Genomic DNA, 19619 nt, shown 5'->3' with positions numbered 1-19619 from the left:
TCAGTCCTAGTCAAAGCCAATGACAGAACACACTGGGGTAGGACAAACCAGAAATCAACCAACCAAAGAGCTTGAAAACTTTTGTTCTGTCCTTGGAAATGCCCACACTGTCTCTTGCTATAAAAATAAGCAGAACAACATGCATTTCTATCACTCAGAGCTTTGTCTTTACTGTCAAAACAAAAAGCAAATCATTAAAGACTGAGTGGTTACAGTCTTGGGGCTTTTTCCCTGGCTTTTTCCAGCAAACAAAATATTCTTCAGCACTTCTGATCTTAGGGTTTCAGGAAAGTAACTGAGCTTAAGAATAGATTTAATGAATCCATGGAGTTTAATTATACAATTCTTAACTATCTTTATTCAAAGCAGAAGAAAAATACACCTTTTACTTTAAGTAATGCAATTACTACCTTTTCAGTGCAACTAAGGCCTGAAAAAGTGGCACATAAAATGTTACAAGGAGTGACATTTAAGACTGTTTTATGAACCCAAGTCTTTGATCACCCCCACTCACATGATTATTTTATGTATCAAATATCTGCATAACAAATCTGTTTTCATTGACATGGTTTGACAAAGGAAATCTGTTTTTTGTCTTTCCTCCTTTGTCAAAAAAGGTAACATTTTGTATTGCTTAAAAGATAAGACGAGCTATAATCTTTTTTTAAAGGTCTCATAATGCACTTAATAGCAGAATTTTTTTCTGCTTTTATGCAGCATGACTAAGCAATATTCCTGTTGTAAACCAACTTATTAAACAGATGTTAGAACTGTGATATTGGGTATTTCTTTTATAACTCTCAGACAAGCAGTTCTCATCAGAAACATTGCTCATTGTAGTTGAAGATTGCAGATACTCTGAAAAAATTATTTGTATTAAGTATTCATAGCATCTTAAACAATAACATGTCAGATATGCAAGGTACTCTATTTCATAGGCAGTCACTGCAAGTATATTTTTGATAATAAATCTGATGTATTGGTCCTAGAAGTATTCAGAATTGACTTGGTAAATATTACAACAATCCATACTAAATTTCACTAGACTGTATTTATAGTTTTTTTTCCTCTGTAACTGGAAATGAAAACATTCTTTAGTAATCCCAAAGTATCTAGAAAAGAATCTCATCTCCAAGAAATAAGTAACTGTACAATGACAAGTTAAAAATGAACAATTTGATTTCATGTAATTTTCTGTTTTGAGTTTTCCAGGTGGCAAATACATAACAAGTCTCTGGCACCAGTAAGATACTTCAGAATCTATGCATTCAAAGCATCTCTTTTCATGCTAAATCACCTTCCTGAAATCCTAAAATCAGTATGGCTTAAGTTCTGTTGATGAACAACACGAGCAAAGACCATAAACACAAAAAATACAGCTCCCTCCAAAAACTAAAACCTGCATTGCACTGGCATTTTATCAGCAGCTCTCAGATAGTAATAAAATACTGCCAAGGAATAGGAAGTAAATACAAATATTTTCCTAAAATTTCAAAACCTGTTGTCCTTGACTGAGACACACAGGATGGAAAAAAACTGATAAGAAACTGATGCCAAGTCACAAAGAGAATTTCTTTAGATAGACATTTGATCCTCGTTGTTAGCGTTAAAACAAGAGCTTCTAATAAAACCATAAACCAATTAAAATACAGCAGATATTACCCATTTCCTTGCCTCAAAATAAAGGTTCAGTTTTAACTTTGACTCCTTTTACATTCAGTTTATAGCAGCAAGAGATCCATAGCAACTAATCTTTTAGGTTTAAGGTATTTAATTTTATTTTTGTCTCTTAAACTCCAGTCCAAGATCCTTACGATTGTTTGGATAAAATAAAAAAGTATTTCTGAGATCAAGTTTAGAGTGTTAATTCTGTAACATTTGGAATTAACATCCTTTTCTACGAGAGATAGCTATGATAAATGTCAAGTGTTTGCAATTAGGTTTTTACCTTTCAGGCACACAGTTTTTATTTCCTGTGGGAGCATGTTTTTAAAATTCTATAATATAGCTCCAAAATTTTGCTGTAAGAGTCAGAAAAAAACTTGTGGTACAAGAGCCTGATCCCATGGGCATTTTACTCAAGGAACATTAGACATGCATATATTTGCAGCACCAGGACAAAAAACTCCCTCTACTCTTTTATCCTTGGATCTTATGAAAAAATGTTCGGGTAATAGTGACTGTAGAACTTGCAGCCTTGCATTAGTGACTTTACTGGGAAAGAAACAAAAATAACCCAAGCCTTTTTTCCTTACCCCTGGGTACTGAAGGTCCTTGGCTCTTGAAAGCATGTGCAGCTTTTTGCTCTATGAATAAAATTGACCTATTTGTCTGCAAGGTGAAGCAAAGGCTTATTTTCTTCAGTGAAATTATCTGTATTGTATCTTTTCCAATCAGATGTACAGACAAGACCCATTCAGAAAGTAACCAAAACCTTAAGTGCTGCATTTGACTTGGTAATAAAAATCCAATATTCAAATAATGAAAAGGTTTTAAACAAAAAATACTACAGTAATTTATGTATACTAGTGACAGCAAACATGGCTGCACCCAAGAGTACTAAAAATAACATTAAGGAATATTTTCTTTTCTTAAATTTCATAAACAGCCATTTAAGAAAATAAATTGAATAAAACACAACTTCTAAGTGCAAGCCTTGCAGAATCACTTCACCATGTGAAAGTCAAGAGGAGTTCTATTGATAAATGTGAGATACAGAAAGGCTTTGAAAGCCAAGTATGCCTTCAGGGAAACACATATAACCACTTTTTTTTTTCTATAGATAAAAGATTTCACTTGTCCATGGCAGGTTTGCAAGAATTTCACTGGTGCTGGTGGACAGGAAGGAAATCAGATCCAGCTCACTTGCTTGAGAGCTCTGCGAAATGACTATGTTTATGCAGCTTTTCACTCCTATTTTTGTCACTAAGCTACCAGATACAGTTGTGAAAACATTGTGCAGATACTTTTTAGATACTTCAAAATATAAACCACTTCTACTTCTTGCCACTTAAGAAAGCGTGACTAAATGGAGTGGGCAAGAATTGAAATGCCCTTAGTAAATTAGTAACTCCAAGTAAGGGTTTTATAACAACATATGGAATAGAGATATCCTGCTAGAAGAGGAAGGTCAGTGATGTCCTTAAGGCACTGAATATGGTGTCACAGGAGCTGATCTATTCCTAGCTTTGCCAGATAGTATGCAGGAATATGAACATTTACAGGTAACAAGAGCAAATCAGACTCAGCTTTTGCTTCTGTAGATGAAAAAAAAAAATCTAGATAATATAAATCTAGTAAGGTTTATAAAAATCTTTGATGCTATTTTTTGTAATTGTCTTTGAGCTGAGGCAGAAGTTTATTACACAGTACCAACATAAATCAGGTAAGTTATTCATGGTGCTATTTGCACTTCCTTGTGAGTGTGCTCCTGTCTGCCTGGCACAGTCACTTTAGCTCTTTACCAGAAGAAGAGCCCAATAATATGTGAAACACACAGAGGGTGTTTTTTGCACAGGTACACTTAAATACACTTGACAAATAATTATTTTCTTTAAAACCACCCCAAAAAAGAGAGTTTTCAAAGTGATTGAGTTGTTGTTGTTCTACTCACATCATCCCTTACGCAAAGAAAACTAATAGGTTTTAGTCTTCACACAGAACATACAGTACACCCTCTTGGAGGGTCAATAAGGGCTGGTGCAGATTCAGTTGCACTAAAAGAGACTGGATTACCTGTAAGGCATCATAATGTACCCAGGAACTTCACAAAGAAGTTTGAGCCACAAGGAACATAATGCTGTTTTCTATCCTCGTGAATTTTCCTCACAAACTTGGGGGATCCTACGGCGTTCTTCTGCATGCTCCTTGGAAAGCTTTTCAGCTGCCTATTTCTGTAATCAGTAGGTTCAAGCCTGATAGAAAAGCACACTGATGAAGTTCTGTCAGCTGACTTATTTTAAAAAACCCTCATATGGCATGGCCTTCCCTCTCACTACACAGCAGTAAATTCTAGCGATTATGAGAATAAATTCTTGCGAACTTCCAGCCTGTTTCTCAACAGCTGATACCATTTCTGTGCCATTATCAAGAGCCTGCAGCTGTCCATAAACACCAGGTCTTAATGTAGTCAGTAACAGGAGTTATCATAACATAACTAATATAAAAAGGCTATTTATAGCCTAAGAATGCAGTAACTGAAAAATCCCATTCTGATCACAGGACAATCTAGTATATCGTAATTTCCTGTGGGTAGAATATCAAGAAGCTAAAAGATAGACCTACCAGTATGCAGTATAAGCATACCAGAAACAGGCAGGAACACCTCATCAGTATCCTCATTAGCAGCACAGACACACCTCTAAGATAACCGATATACACTTCTCTCTTGAGACTTAAGTATTAAATATCATGTACACGATTGGGCTAAAATATGAGCTGATTAGCTGCAAATGAATGTTCTGTGACTGAAACAGGAGAAAAGCAAGTTCACATTGTTACTAGAGCAGAGGTCTAATTTCTTCTCCCTCTTAGTTTCTCCTTCCACAACTGCCCTTCTTGAAAAATTTTTGTTGGCCTGATTAGCATTTTTTTTAAATCTTCCCATTTGATGTGACTCCCATCAGGACTATAACATGAGAGGTACGCTTAAATACTCTGTCTTGAAGGTTTCCCCTTCTGTTCATTCCCAAATCAAAAGCAGTAATAAAGGTGTTAATGCCTTTAGAAGTAGCAGCTTTAAATATGGAGACAAACAAGGAGAATATGGGCATTGGTCAACTATTATCTCCCACTTATCATTGCTGAATTTCACCACTTGCTAGAGATACATGTGCCATCATTTTAATAGGAATAATCAACTGCTAGAAAAGTTTGGAAACTCTGAGCCCTGAAATCCCCAACTGGAAGCTGTACCAGTTACTGCCTCTGCACACACACAAAAAGAGATCAGCATGAATGTCCATAATAGGATGCACTTCCACTGCCTGGGCATCGGCATTCCTGCTGTGAAAGCACCAACAGAAAACTATGATCCTAAAGATACTCATCTAAGTGATCTGCAGATGTTAAGACAGAGATATCTGTTGTCCTCTACTACACAACATGGTAACAAGGGTGAGAGATCTCAGGGTTATTGTCAGTTTCTATTTCTATTTCTGTCTTTTTCTTATAGGGAAACTGAAAGCAGAAAGTGAAGCATGATATAAGCAGGCACCTTAAAAAATGAGGAGTCCTTTTCCTGTCCTGACAGTGACATCTCCAATTGATCCAGTTTTCATTACAGCTCAAGCTTGATCTCTTAATTACACTGGCACAGCATAAAGATTGCCACTGCAAAGAGTTAAAAAGATCATGAAGCAAAAATCATGAGGGAACAACAATACTGTATTAGTGGCTCTGGAATTATCATGCGAAAGAACATGTAAGTCCTCAGTTATCTATTGTAAATAGATACAAGAAAATATGAATGTATAAAGAATATTAAATTATTTTATCAATCACAAATATTCAATACTATTCTACATGCATGATCAAGTTCATTCCACCTGGTGAAAACTAACCAGGTTCAACAGCGGTGTTTATATGGAGGCATGGGGGTTTTTCCATGTAAAATCTAAATTACACCTATTGTGCCAACATTTATGCACAGAAGCAGGATGGAAATATTCCTCTGCTTGTTTCTATAGTTCTCAAGTTCTTATTTGAGAAGATAATAAATTTCAGAACATCAGAAATGCAGCAATCCAAGGACATGCTAAAAACTGCACCAAAACTCCTAGTAAAAATTGATCTGAGTTTGAGCTCCATTCATCAGTTAATGCGCCAACACTAGAATAACAAAGTTTTATGATGATAAAATCATAAAAATTCTATCATCTTTTAGTACTGTAAAATGTATGGTAAACTACTTTGTATTTTCTCCTTCTGTTGCACACCTTCTCATTCAAAAGCAGCTGTAAACCTTTATTATGAATCATCCAAGTTGTCAACTTTACCAAACTTGTAGCATTTAAGGTAATTTAATTATTAATCGACTACCCTAATCTCACTCAATGCAACTATAAACCTGTCTATGATATAAAAATAGCAGTACCTGATATAAAGGAGATGTTTACAGTATTGGGCAATGAGACAAAAGTAGATCAGAAAAGAACTACAGAGGTTTTATAAGACCAGAAAAGAACACTGAGAAAAAACAAAATGGAGAAAAAAACCCACAAAAAATATTTAAGGCTTGATCTAATTTTATGAATATTACTAAAAACTGCTCTGATAAATCTGGACTGTGTCCCCCATGAAGTCAGAGGGGAACATGTATGTGTTCTGATCAAAAGACAGTTCAGACAATGGTCTGTAAAAGGAAGATGTCAATAGTGTTCTGTTGTTACCATACTGACCTCTTCCATCCCCTCCTTACCACAGCATCACTTACTGACAATGCCATCAATGAGAAGAAACCTTGAAAAAGATCTGTCAATAAAATATTTCATTAATCATGGATCGGTCTATGGCAGGTATGGAGAGGCTACAAAATGACCCAAACATTTCAGTTCTCCAGTCTAACCCTAAATAAAAGCACCCATCCCTGGCAGCAACTGTAAATAAGAACAGTGTTAGTATCTATCACATCTCATTTCCTTATGAAAATTATGAGGATTCAAGCTCCATTCATGGGAGTTTAATCTTTTAATGTCAAATTCAATAAAACTGAATTATCAAAAGTGACTCAGCAGCACTAGAGAAAAAGTTCCCTGCAGTTTCACCTGACTTTAACTGAAGAGTCTCTTGTATATTCAAAGAAGCTGATACTGTTTGTATCATCATCTGCCCTAGACACCTTGTATTGACATAGAGACACCACAGGACCAAAACACCAGACCGTCAACGCAGAAACTATGAGATAAAAATTAAATATTCACTTTTTGGAAAATCAAGGTTTCCAAATTTACAGAGGTTTCTCTAGACAAGTTATTAGATCTACTGCAATGTCACAGAGGTTTCTTGTTCAAAACAGAACTTCCCAAATGGCACAGAAGAGGCAGTTTCTTGTACCAAGAAAACGGGCCTAAAAGAAAAGATAAACAACTTCAGGTTTGACTTTTAGGCTGATGAATCCAAAACAATCAAAATCTAAAGGTTTATCAAAATCATTCCAATCTGACAAATATTGACAAAATGTCTACCAAAATCCTTGACAGTACTGATGATTTTTTTTTATTGTATATAAGTAAAAATTGTAAAACTTCAGGCTTAACACCTTCCTGATTTTACCCAATTAAGCAACAAGTTTGCAGAGGCAATATCTTAGTAACCACAAAAGTTAAGAGTGACCTTGTTTTCTTCCCTATTAGAAAGGAGAAAGAAAAAAAAAAGGAACACATGCTATTTTTGTGAAGTTGGAATGTTTGCAGTCATTGTCTGGGTTGTTTTCGGACAGTAACAAAGTTCAAGGTTAATATGTGAAAGAAAACATTGAGGGTTGATGTGAAGTTCGACAGAAAGCAACTAATTTCTCATCTCTGTAAGAAAGATACACTAACGAATGAAGCAATGTAAAGAAGATAAAGTAAAATACAAAACAAAAAAGGAAAGAAACAAACAGGTGATTATTCTGAAGTTTCCCCAGGCCGATGTATCAGACAGCTTGTGATAGGGCACCTCCTGCATAAACCAGCCAATATTCCTGATTGATAAAATGAGAAATTGTTCAACCTTGCCTCCTGATTTTACCTGTGCAGACAAGTGACTTTCTGTCACAGTGTTAAGATGACTGATCAAACTACAAAGGTACCTGCATTAAAACAACAAGTTTTAATATGTCTCTAAATAATTCCAATCTGAATATATATATACTGAAATATCAGTAAATCTTTCCTTGGTGGGCAGGTACGGCCATATAAATGAAGAACAGGGCACAGAAACTGGAGCAGACCACCAAAGGAAACACCACAGAAAGGAATCCCACTGAATCCTTTTTGCAATTCTTATATCAGAGACTTCATTGAGCTCTTTACGTTGGTTCTGTACAAAATATTTCTACTGTTAATCTATAAACTGGTTGGAAGGACTTTTTCCTTTCCCTTCTGACTTTCAAATTCTAAGTCTTTTTTGTGTAATTTAAGGGGAAAATTGATATATGTTTAGAGGCTGTAAAGAAGAAAAGACTTGAGAACTGATAAAGGAGGATATGTGCAATTGTCTCCAGCTTGGAAGGAAATCTGGTAAGAAACAGACAGACTAGAATTACAGAGTAAATTCAAGTAATCCCTCTTTTTGTTGGAAAAGATGTCTCAACCCTTGGAAATTGATTAGAAATGCATGAATCATTGCATTTCAAAAAAAACAACCCTTTTTGTTTTCGCATTGTTTAAAAGTCAAGAGTAAACAGGTATTTCAGCCAAAAAATCTGTCATGGAAACATTTAAGTACCAAAGACTTAGCCCTATATGTCTGCTAATAGAATTATAATCAGTTTTGAAGAATGAGGCTTACATAAGAAGAACATGAACTATAGTTGTAAAAAAATGGTACTCCAATTACAACAGTCAATGCTCAATATTCATAAACTTAGAACAGCACACATTTAAAAGAAAAAAATCTGCTCTTTAACATAAAGTTTCTGTTAGCTCTTCTTTGTCAAAGAGCTTTACATGAAAATCTTTATGAATACAAAAAGCAAAGTGACATTCCACTACAATCACAAGTATTTGAGGTCGCTATACAACTGATTTCCTGGAAAGAACATTGTGGGAGTATATTTGGATTCTACATGATAAAAATATCTACTTGTTTAGAACATCAAGAAAGACAAAAGAGGCAAGGTAAAATTTCAGATTTGAGTGTTCTTCACCTTGAGATTTACTTGAGCTTTATTTTTGCACTTCTAATTTAATTTAAAGAAACAAGGCACGAATTACCTTGAACTACTTTTGTCATGAAACACTTTTTGGCTTATCCTTGAGCAGGGCAAGAACTATCACTGCAGTGCAAATTATTCAGGTTTTGTTTTCATAAAGCATTAGAAACTAAGCTTCCATAAAGCTACAGTAATCTTTTCTTAGTTTATCTGACCAAAGACAACAAGAACAGAGCAAGTTTTCCTACAGTTCATATTTTTTCCTAGCAATATTTATTTTGATCATAATTAAAGACAAAAGTACAGTGGTTTATATTTTCAGTTCCTTATCATTTCTAAGAGAATGCAGGCTCTGAGACACAGTCAGATTTTCCATATGAGTTTATGAATTCCACCTAATAGCAGCAGATGCTTGATTCCTCAGAGGAAGGCATTTCCCACTATCCACCAAGCTGACCATGTTGTGCTGGACACGAGGGGAAAGATGGTTTTGTTGGCCTATTCAGATAAAAGTCTTCCACCCTGGAATATGAAATTCAGTTTATCTGAACACATTTCATAGAATCATAGAATCATCAAGTTTGGGAGATACCTTTATAATCATCCAGTCCAATTGTCAACCCAGCACCACCACTGTAACCCCTAAACCACTAAACCATCACCCAGCACCAGACGCAGATGCCTCTGAAACACGTCCAGGGATGGTGACCACTGCCTCCCTGGGTAACCTTCTCCAACACCTGACCACCCTAACAGGGAAAAAAAAAATTCAATTATCTAATCTGAATTTCCCCCTCTCTCATCTTAAGAACACTTCCTTTGTGTCCTCTCACTGCACGCAGCGTAGAAGAGACCAGCCCCCAGCCTCTCTCTTCAGGAGCTGTAGAGAGCAATGAGGTCCCTCTTGAGACTCCTTGTGACTAAACAAACCCAGCTCCCTCAACCACTCCTCACAAGACACCTTCTCTAGTCCCTTCATGAGCCTTGTTGCCCTTTGCTGGACACTCTCCAGTATCTCCACATCCTTTTTTAAAGTGAGGAGCCCAGAACTGGACACAGCACTCAAGGTGTGGCCTCACCAGTGCCAAGTACAGTCACTTCCCTGGTCCTGCTGGAACCACTATTCTTGATACAGGTCAGGATGTCCTTGGCCTTCCTGGCCACCTGGGCACACACTGGTTCATGTTCAGCTGCTGTCAACCAGCACCCCAGGACCTTTTCTGCTGGGCCACTTTCCAGCCACTCTGCCTCCAGCCTGTAGTGCTACCTGGGGTTGTTGTAACCCAAGTGCAGGACCCAGGACTTGGTCATGTTGAACATCATGCCATTCATCTGGCCCATCGATCCAGACTACCCAGGTCCCTCTGCAGGGCCTTCCTACCCTCCAGCAGATCAAAACCTGACCCAACTTCCCAGGAAGTTGAATTTGCTAATGGTAGGCTCAGTCCCCTCATTCAGACCATCAGCAAAGATATTAAAGAGGACTGGGCCCAACACTGATCTCTGGGGGACATCACTCGTGACCGGACACCCCCTGGATGCCGCACCATTCACCATCATACTCTGAGCATAACCATCCAGACAGTTCTTAACACAGGGAAGAGTGCACCTGTCCAAGCCATGGGCTGCCAGCTTTTCTGAATTTCTTCAGTGAAAGGGCTGTTAAGCACTGGAACAGGCTGTCCAGGGAGGTGGCACAGTCACCATCCCTGGCAGTATTCAAAAAAACTACTTGGTGCTATGGTTAATTGAACATGGTGGTGTTTGGTCAAAGATTGGACCCAATGATCTTGAAGGTTTTTTCCAAACTTAATGATTCTGTGATTCTAAGATAGAACACAAAACTCTTCCTAGCTGCAAGGGGGGAAAGGAGATGGACAGCTGTGTTGATAAGGCAGACTGAATAATGTTCACAGACATAGACATACTACTTCCCAAGCACAGAGGCACTATTCTGCTACGTGGCTTTTACAAATTTGCTTTTATAAACTTATTTTCAGTGAGTCAACCCCACAAACATGCTGTTCAAGCAGCATGTTCAACGTTTTGAGAGACTTATGATAAAAAATCAGCAGAAGACAGTAAGAATTTCAGCTTAGAAAAACAAGAATTCAAAATAATGTTAATAATCTATTTCAAAGTAGAAAGATTTCAGATGTCACAAGTGCTATGAATAAAAGAGCAGATATTCATGACAACTTCTTTCTTCTGTAGAAGCAGAAAATCTTTTCTGGAGAGAAAAACAAGACACGAGAGGCATCTTTTTTTTTCTCTTTTAGAAACACCCATTTTGATAATAGTCACCTACAAGACATAAGTAGAAATTCACTCTGCAATTTTTCTTTCCTATGCTTGAAATTAAAAGCACAGCAGAAAAAGAAACTAAATCAAAAGCAAGCAATCTAAAAGAAGAATCACTGAAAACATATGTAGATCATCAGAGAGGCAACAGAAAAAATTCTGGCAGCTGTCAACGCTATGCACAAAAAAAAATTCTTAAGAGTAGCTGGTTTCTCTTAAGAGTTAGTAAACTATCAAATTGTAACAGTAGTATTCATGAAATATTTGTATACAGACATTTATTTGCACATAGAGCTGCTACAAACTTGACAAAATAAGGACAGGGGTTGGAAACACGACATTTCCGAGCACAGTTCCCACAGCCACCTGTGGGAAGTCAAAGTCACAGCCAGTTCATTTCTCTTCGCACACCTGCTTAGCATTCCCTCTCTTTTTAAAGCTGAGTAATTTTATTAACCTATTAGAATACTTCAACCTGAATTTCAAATATAAAAGTTTAATTTGACAGTTGTCATTTGGCCTTAACTTTAAAAAATTTAGATGAAGAATGTAACAACAGTCATGCTGAGTCTGACAAATGTTCTGCTTGGCCTAGTATCATTTCTCCTGCAGTGGCCATAAACAGACACCTCGGTGACAGAAACCATGGTCTTGTTAAAATGCCTCCACAAAAGTAACAGGAAGATTTCTCTCCATTTTTCTGGTAGCTGAAAAACAGGTCAGGCCCTCCACAGACACCAGGATTATGTTACTCACTTCTGTCAGGAAACCAGTTGTTCTTGTTCCTGCTTTTACCAGAGAGAGCACTACATTCTTAAATGAAAAACCAGGAGAAATGGAATGACTATGAGCAGAAATGATCACAAAAAGTATGACATGAACCTTTATGAAGAACCAGAAGTCAGTGAAGATACGAACTTCAGCTTCTGGAAGACTGAAGCTAACACTTAGCTGGTTTAACTGATCAAGTCTGTCAGTAATGTTAAACATGACTGGCCAAAAAGCAGTTGACCTTTGTGTGTTAAATCATGCTTACCAATTGCAAGTCCAAAGATTACCACAATGACTGCAATTTAAGTCTGCAATGTGACTAATTTAAACTATTTTTTAAAAAATGTGACCTTCAGTCCTTTTGTTCTGAAAGATAATGTTACCAATCCAGCATTTTTCCTGCCTCTGCAGAGACAGTCAATGCTTCCGCCTTGCCCAAGAAGATGAAACTTGCACAATTTTATGCCACTGCATTAGCAACACTCAGATGCATGCTGACCAGAAATGCTTCAGATTAGTATTGCTATTGTAGGAGAAGAACTGAAATAAATAAAAGTAGTCCAGAAAGACACCATAGCTTATAGAGAGACACCTTGGAGTACGTGCAAAATATGGCAAGATAGAATCAGTGCAGTTTCCCAGAGACACAGATGTTTTTCACTGGAGAAGTGGGGAGAAGGTTCCTCCTTAAGGTGCTAGCCACAATTGGCTAACAAAGTTCTCTGGCAGGTGCACAGAAACAGCTGTGGCAGGTTAGCTTCAGAAAAGTTAATACAACTACAAGGAACTTCAACTTCCAGGCATATTCTTCATGCAAATCTAAAAGCTGAATAACCAACAGCAGTTTAAGTTCTTACACCTCCAATATCTCTTTAAAACTTAAGACAGGGATCTAGCAGACCACCAAAACAGAGAGTGTGAAGGAGGGAGTACTCTTAATCCCACAGATGTTCCTTGTCAGAACTCCTCCCAATCTCAAGAAGAGAAGAGAGAATGAGACAGGTAAGCTTTCAAAGACTGAAACTGATCTTTGACACCAGTAACCTCCATTAACTGGGAACCCTTCCTCCTCTACCCCTGCTCAGGATAACAAATACAGTGTGTCTGAATAGTACTGCCAAGTCTGTCTACCCACTCAGATCTTCCCCTGGCTTACAGTTTATGGTCTTTATGGAAATACAGTAGCATCAGCCATACACAGATAAACACACATGTATAAAATATAGCCAGGTACACAGCATTTGCTCCTTCCCCATCAATTTAGGTTTTTTCCATTATCCTGGAAAAATCAGAACTTCAGAAAAGCTGTTCAGTGACTGTTAAAATCCTCTGTTCTATAACACTGATGACAGTAATTGGAGGTGGGGAGGAAGGGAAAAAAGAAATTAACTTCTCATTTAAGGACATAAAGTACTGCCTGCCTAGCCCTGGTTCTACTTAAACTGATAAATCTGCAGAGCCACACACAAACTCTATGAAACAACAGTCATGTCTTAAGTCACAGATTCCAAAACCTCATTTTCTACAATCATTGATGACCTACAGAGAAAATTTCACCAAATTACAGAAATACGGAACACCTCTATTAGAAAAATAACTTAATACATAACTGAGCTTTTCCTCATGCTTTCATTTAACCAATTTAGAAACTGTCAAATAATAATCTATAAATCTTACCTGCTTTTTTCTTGAAGTTGCCTTGGGCAACAGACTGGTTGACAAAACTGATGCAAACGGCGAGCAACACAGCTCAGGAAAAGGATTTGGAATCGATGGGTTCTCCAAAATACTGTCACCTTTCTTTTTTCTCCTGTTTCAACAGAACCCATAATATCAAGCAATAAATGTAACAGCTGCTGTTAAAATTGCAATATCCAACCACAATACATTAACTACTAAGGCACTAATACCATGATGCTTCCTGGTTGCAGCAATTAGCTTTTTTTTTTTTTTTTTTTTTTTTTTGCAGTTATTTTATTTAATCAGTAGGCTGAATATATTAACATACAGTGCCTAACACTACTTGAAAGCAATCCAAGTACTCAGCTCTGAATATAAAGTTGTTTGAATATGCGTAAGTCTTTGCAGAGTAAGAGCAGAGATATATTTATATTGGCTTCTAAGGACATTAGTAAATATTTTGTTGTCCCTGTGTTTATGCCATTCCCTATGTACACATATTACAACAGTAGATGCATGTAACTTCTCAGCAAAACTTCCCAAGTACATCACAACAGTATTTTAAACAAATGGAAACTTTTTTTAACCAGAATCGAATCAAAGTAACTGACAAGGCAAAATAGTGCAAAGCAATCCACTCATTTCTGTTTTCAGTTAGTTTTGTATTGGAATCTCTGCAGCTCCATCATAAAATAAATGGCTCAGCTGTTGCTGTCTGCTGAAACAGGATTGTGTCAGAAGTATCACCAAGCAGCATTTGAAGGAGTAGTGAAGGTAATCACTACTGTAGTTGCTGAAGAGCTCAGTTATGCACCGGTTTAAAGTATCACATTAATGATGTGGTTGTTTAGACTGCTGTGTACATTACAGTGCATGGTGTTCTCACATAAAATATTGAAGAGCACTTTGTCTACTTGATTTCATCTGGAAACCTGCACCCAAAGCACCCGATGTATTTGCATCTGCCAACACGTAATAAGATTTTTCTACATGTGTGAGTTGATGCCTCCAAGCTTAATATTTTACTTTATTACCTTTTTTATTATCATTCCAGATTTCATACAGCAATTGGTACAAAGTAGGGAAAACCATCAGAATAAGGTAACAAAACAGAATAAAGGTGCTTTACTTACTGAAAATCCTCACCAAACATTCATTAAAATGATTAAAGAGATATTTTGCTTTAGGAGGAGCAAAAAATCCTGTAATGCAGTATTTTAAGATTTTGTAAACTTCAGTCTACCAAAACTCATCAGATGCTTCATGAAAAACCCAGCTCACAGCTCCCTTTACTAAGAATAGAGACCAATGCCTTTAAGAACAGCCTGAGAGGTAACAAACGGGGTGCACACCGCTGACAGCGGCACCGCTCCCGGTGAAGCGGTTTTATCTCACCAACACTCTGAGAAAGACACTGCAAGGATAAAGAAGCGGCTGGCTCAGCCTGACAAGACAGGCTCGGCACCGCCGGCTCCTTTCACCTCAAACTGGGAAAATTCAAAAATAAAAAGGGGCTGGGGGGTGGGACACACACACGCATCCGCAGCGGCGGAAAGTGTCTGCAGGGCCGGGAAACAACTTTTAAGCTCCAGGAAGGCGCGGGCCGGTCCAGAGCCAGGCCGCCCCTCTCCTGCGCTTCGCCCCCTCCCCAGGCCGCCGCACCCCGGCCCCGCGTCCCGCCCGCAGGGCGCTGCCCGCCCCCCGACGGCAGCGGGCGGCCCTCGAGGGAGCGGCAGGGCGGCGGCGCCCGCCGGGCTCCGGCCTTACCTGTCGGGGGGCGAGGGCGGCGGGTCCCCCCCGGGGGGCCAGGGGGGCGGCCGGGGGGAGCCGCAGGGGCCGCCGCCAGCGGGCTCCGCCGCCCGCCCTGCGCCGGGCGCACCGGGCAGCGGGGCGGCCATCGGCGGCGGCGACGTCCTGGCGGGGCGGCACGGCGGCGAGCGGCCCCGGCGCTGCCGGGCGGAGGCTGCTCTCTCTCCCGCTGCAGAGGGGGAGGCGACGGGGAGCGGGGGGAAGCGCCGCCCGGGCGGCACCGAGCGCCTTCCCCGGCACACGTGCGAGGGCGGCGGCGGGGGCGGGCGGCCGCCGGCTCCGCGCTGCGACGGGGAGGCAGCGCGGGGCGGGCGGGGGCCGAGCGGTGCCCTTCGGCTACTCCGCCAGGCCGGGCGGCGGAGGGGGGCGGGCCCGGCAGGTGCGCGGGCCCGGGACCCGAGGCCGCGGCGTAACCCGGTGGGGCCGGGGCCGGCGGGCGCCCCGCTGAGCGGGCCCGGTCCCGGGCGCTGCCCACCCTGCGCCTCGGCGCCTTCGCCCGAGGGGGGGCCCGCGGCCAGCGCTGCCCCCGGCATGACCGGCGACCTCCTGCCCCGCGCTGAGCAGCGGGCTCCAGCCTCCCAGCGCCGGACGGGCCCGACACGGGACTCAGCGCCTGACAAATCATTAACTAAAGTGACACATCCCTCTGGGCATCGGGAATTTATGGATGTGCCCTGGACAAACAGGGAATGACCGAGGCCGGGGGACAGACCAGTTACCTTGTGTCAAAAAGCGGCTCGTGAGAAGGCTGGGCTCCCAGCCGGGCCCAGCACCCTCGTCCAGCCGCAGCCTAGAGGACAGCAGAATGTGAAAAGGTTTTCCCTCGTGCCCAGGGCTGCTCCACAGCAGCCTGCTCCTGCTCTGCTTTATGTACACAAAACCCTCTGTGGCAATTCCATGGCCGTCCTTATCAGCCTTCATCCTGTTTCAAAATAAAAAATACCCTTGCTGTATGAAGAACAGTTTGATGGCACCAAGCAGAGTGGGTAATACTGTGTAAGTCAGTCAATTTGGTAGTCAAAAACTGAAAGCCCCTGGTGAAGACAGCCACATGTAGAAACCTTCTGACTGTCTTTGGCATGGTCAGGGGCAGGAACTGAGATGTCAGACTGCTGAAAATATAGAATGTTTTGAGACAAATGCTTTGCTGTTTTCCTGAATCTGCTGAAAAAATCATTACACACAAGCCAAGATTTCAATTCTGGAGAAAGATTTTTCTGTCATAGAAGCAATACTCACAGTTTTCATTTTGGCTGAGTCACAGATGATTTTGCAGGACATTCATTTTCATTGAAATGAAGGATTCCTTGTCCCCTGAACAGTTCATTCTGTTACACTGACAGTAGAAATTGAAGTCTGAGTTGATTAACAGTTCTTATATACTAAGTCTGGCAAATATATCAGGAATTTTACAGTGTCAGATAATTGACTGGATTTGCTCGTTGTTTGTGAACAGCTATCCTCTTACAAAACTGCAGAGACTAGGCCACTGGGGTTTTTTGCCTAATTGATTCACAGGCATAATTGTGGCATGTTAAACCTCATTGTCTTCAGAAGACCAGGCAGGACAATTGGTATAGGTGCTCTAGGTAGAAAACTGAGATCAGGAAGAGATAAAAACCTGCAAGTGGAAATTGTATGCTGATATTCATCAGCATTTAAAAAGTTCAGCCACAAAAAGAAAATATATTTTGACTTTTCACCTAGTCCATGCAATTTGTTACACAGCTGCAACCTGACATACATGGCATGTTTTTGTGTCTTTGGCTTAGTCATGCAATTGTTTTAAAATGCCAGGCAAATAAAAACCACAATTAGAAAGAATAATAGCAAATAAATTAAATACTTTTCAAAATAACTTTGGTGATAATCTAATTAGTCATGATAGCAACAATGCCACTTCTAGAAAAAAATCAATTAAAATGTAATGTTATTATAATTTAACTTGCATGTAATAAGAAACAAATTGACTTAATTTTTTTTAATCTCATAGTCTGTCCTGATGCTTGCTGCTGTCAGTGCTTTCTCTGGGAATAGTATTGCATGAGTGAAATACAGTCAGTGGACTACTGAGGCACAGAAGGACCTATGAGATTGTTCCAGTGTAGCACTGGAAATGTTGCATGGATGAGAATGTGAAACTAAAGGTTCTCCAGACTTACTGTCTCTCTTTGCAAACAACTGTAACAATAAAAATGGTTTCCTGAGCTTGGCTAAAGATATCTGAGAGTATTTGACCTAGAATCTGCTCAAGTGTAACCTCTTTTAACTCCTTCCTTGAACAAGTTACAAGCCCAGTAATCTCTGAACAGTTAATAGAGTTGATACAAGACTGGCAGATTTCTGCTAAGTCCCGACGCCAAAACATTTGTTGAGCTGTCTGATTTGGTTTCCTTTTCATCATAAATACACTTAAGCTGCCTAGTGTGGCTTTTGATAATTGCTATGCTTGTGCATCACAGTGGTTCTTGTTCTAAAATTTACCATTTTAAACTAAATTTCTGTGTATTCTTCAATACTCAACTCAGTAGGCTTTTTTCCCCTCTTTTAATTTTATCTTTTTTAGTCATAATCAGGTCCAGGTGTTTATCAAGTAAAATTAAAATATATATTGAGAAAAATCCCAATGGATTCAAGCTATTCAATATGCACCCCACTTCCAGAAAATCAAGCTCTCCACTTCTCAAAAGCCTGTATGCTATTTAGAATCACAACACTTGATTAATGTGACAAAATTATGCCTTTAATTAGAGTAAACTCACAATTATTACTGACAAAGTGGAGGTTTAAAAAATCCAAACTACTTCTGATTATCTTTGAAAAGTGTAGAGGATTTTTTGGGGAATTTTTTTTTGTCACCCTTCCACACTTACCCCCTTGCTTTTATCAAAATACTCACAATGTGTGTATAATGGTTTTACCATCAAAAGCTTCACTGCCCTAAGAGAACTAATATCATACCTTTACACCATCTTTTGTTGTAGCTGCAGTGGTAGAGAAAGGAATTATCTCTACTCAAGTGCTAGCTTGAAGCCACAGAAATAGCTACTTTTTCCAGTGCAAGGCTATAACCAGGCATAAGTCTTGTCTCCCCATACAATGTTTTCTCCAAAAGCCCCCCAGAATAAATTGCATCAGCAGTAATGATACAGAGGATCACCCTAAGAAAAAATTCATTTGTTCAGTAAAAAAAGGCATGCCCCAATTTATGTGTATTTATTATCTCAATGGACTTAAAATGTGTTGAACATATAATCCCCATACAGTGAGCTGTGTGTTCTTGCTCCTTCCTGAGCATTTCAAAAGCCCATTTATACCTTCGAAAATGGGCTCAAGTACTCCATGAGAGCCAAATTTATCCAGTGACCACAAGTGGAGATACCACTAGCTAACTTCCTGGCAGTAATGCACAAGTCTCTGAAAAGTATCTGTGGTTGAATGTTTTGTGAGGAGTCTTCCCTATTATTACAGCTTGTACTGAATATTAAGTTTGGAATTATTGTTAAAACATGTATATTTTATTGAATGTAAGGAAAAAGTTCCAAGGGTTTAAATCAGTACCACCAGTCTCAGTCATTTCCACAACCTGCTTTTCAACCTAATCTGAAACTCAGTGTACAGCTACACACACCACAGCACAATAACATTCCAGTGTTTCCCTGACTAAATTCTCATTTTCTGCACTTACTATCAAGAAGGAGATTTGCACTTGTGTTTTCTGTTGTTGTTTGGTTTAGGCCTTTTTTTTATCAATTGAAAAGCATGACTACTTTAGCATACTTTTGTAAGAAACTTGAGTAGAGAGATGGATTTTATTTCCAGCTTTGACAACAGTGTTTGCTATTTCAATAGCAAGTTCTGTGATTCCTTATGATAGCTCTGTCAGAACATCCCCCTGATGGAATTTTGCCTTGAACTGTAACACAAGATTGGAATTAAATCCTGTGTGGGGTTTTTTAGAATAAGAATGATACCCTTCCAATCAATCACATTAAATCAAATCAAGGGCTTGTGATTTCTGTAATGTTGTAGCCAAGAACAAATAATTAGGTTCAGCGCAGGGTTGACTGAGCGGCATGTAGGGCTTGTGAGCTGCAGGTCAGACACGTGGCATGCTGGCTTCTGCTCCCTCGCACTAGGGCTGCATGAAATCAGTCACACAGAACATCTGTAATAAACGATGCATTAGGTGATGCAATCT

General features: G+C 39.5%; 1 protein-coding gene across 1 annotated transcript in view; it reads right to left on the bottom strand.

The window, feature by feature from the left end:
* The window catches only part of GRB14 (growth factor receptor bound protein 14), a 60179-nt gene extending 44069 nt beyond the window's left edge, over positions 1 to 16110 (bottom strand). Inside the window, 4 exon segments of the mRNA XM_069020796.1 lie at positions 13607 to 13739; positions 15377 to 15530; positions 15533 to 15605; positions 15607 to 16110. Of these exon segments, the coding sequence (XP_068876897.1) occupies positions 13607 to 13739; positions 15377 to 15530; positions 15533 to 15605; positions 15607 to 15951 (705 nt within the window). The 5' untranslated portion in view covers positions 15952 to 16110.
* Positions 16111 to 19619: the final 3509 nt, after the last annotated feature.

Source organism: Aphelocoma coerulescens, chromosome 7 (assembly GCF_041296385.1).
Source record: "Aphelocoma coerulescens isolate FSJ_1873_10779 chromosome 7, UR_Acoe_1.0, whole genome shotgun sequence".
Lineage (NCBI taxonomy): Eukaryota > Metazoa > Chordata > Aves > Passeriformes > Corvidae > Aphelocoma > Aphelocoma coerulescens.
This window is presented reverse-complemented; position numbering and strand designations above follow the sequence as displayed.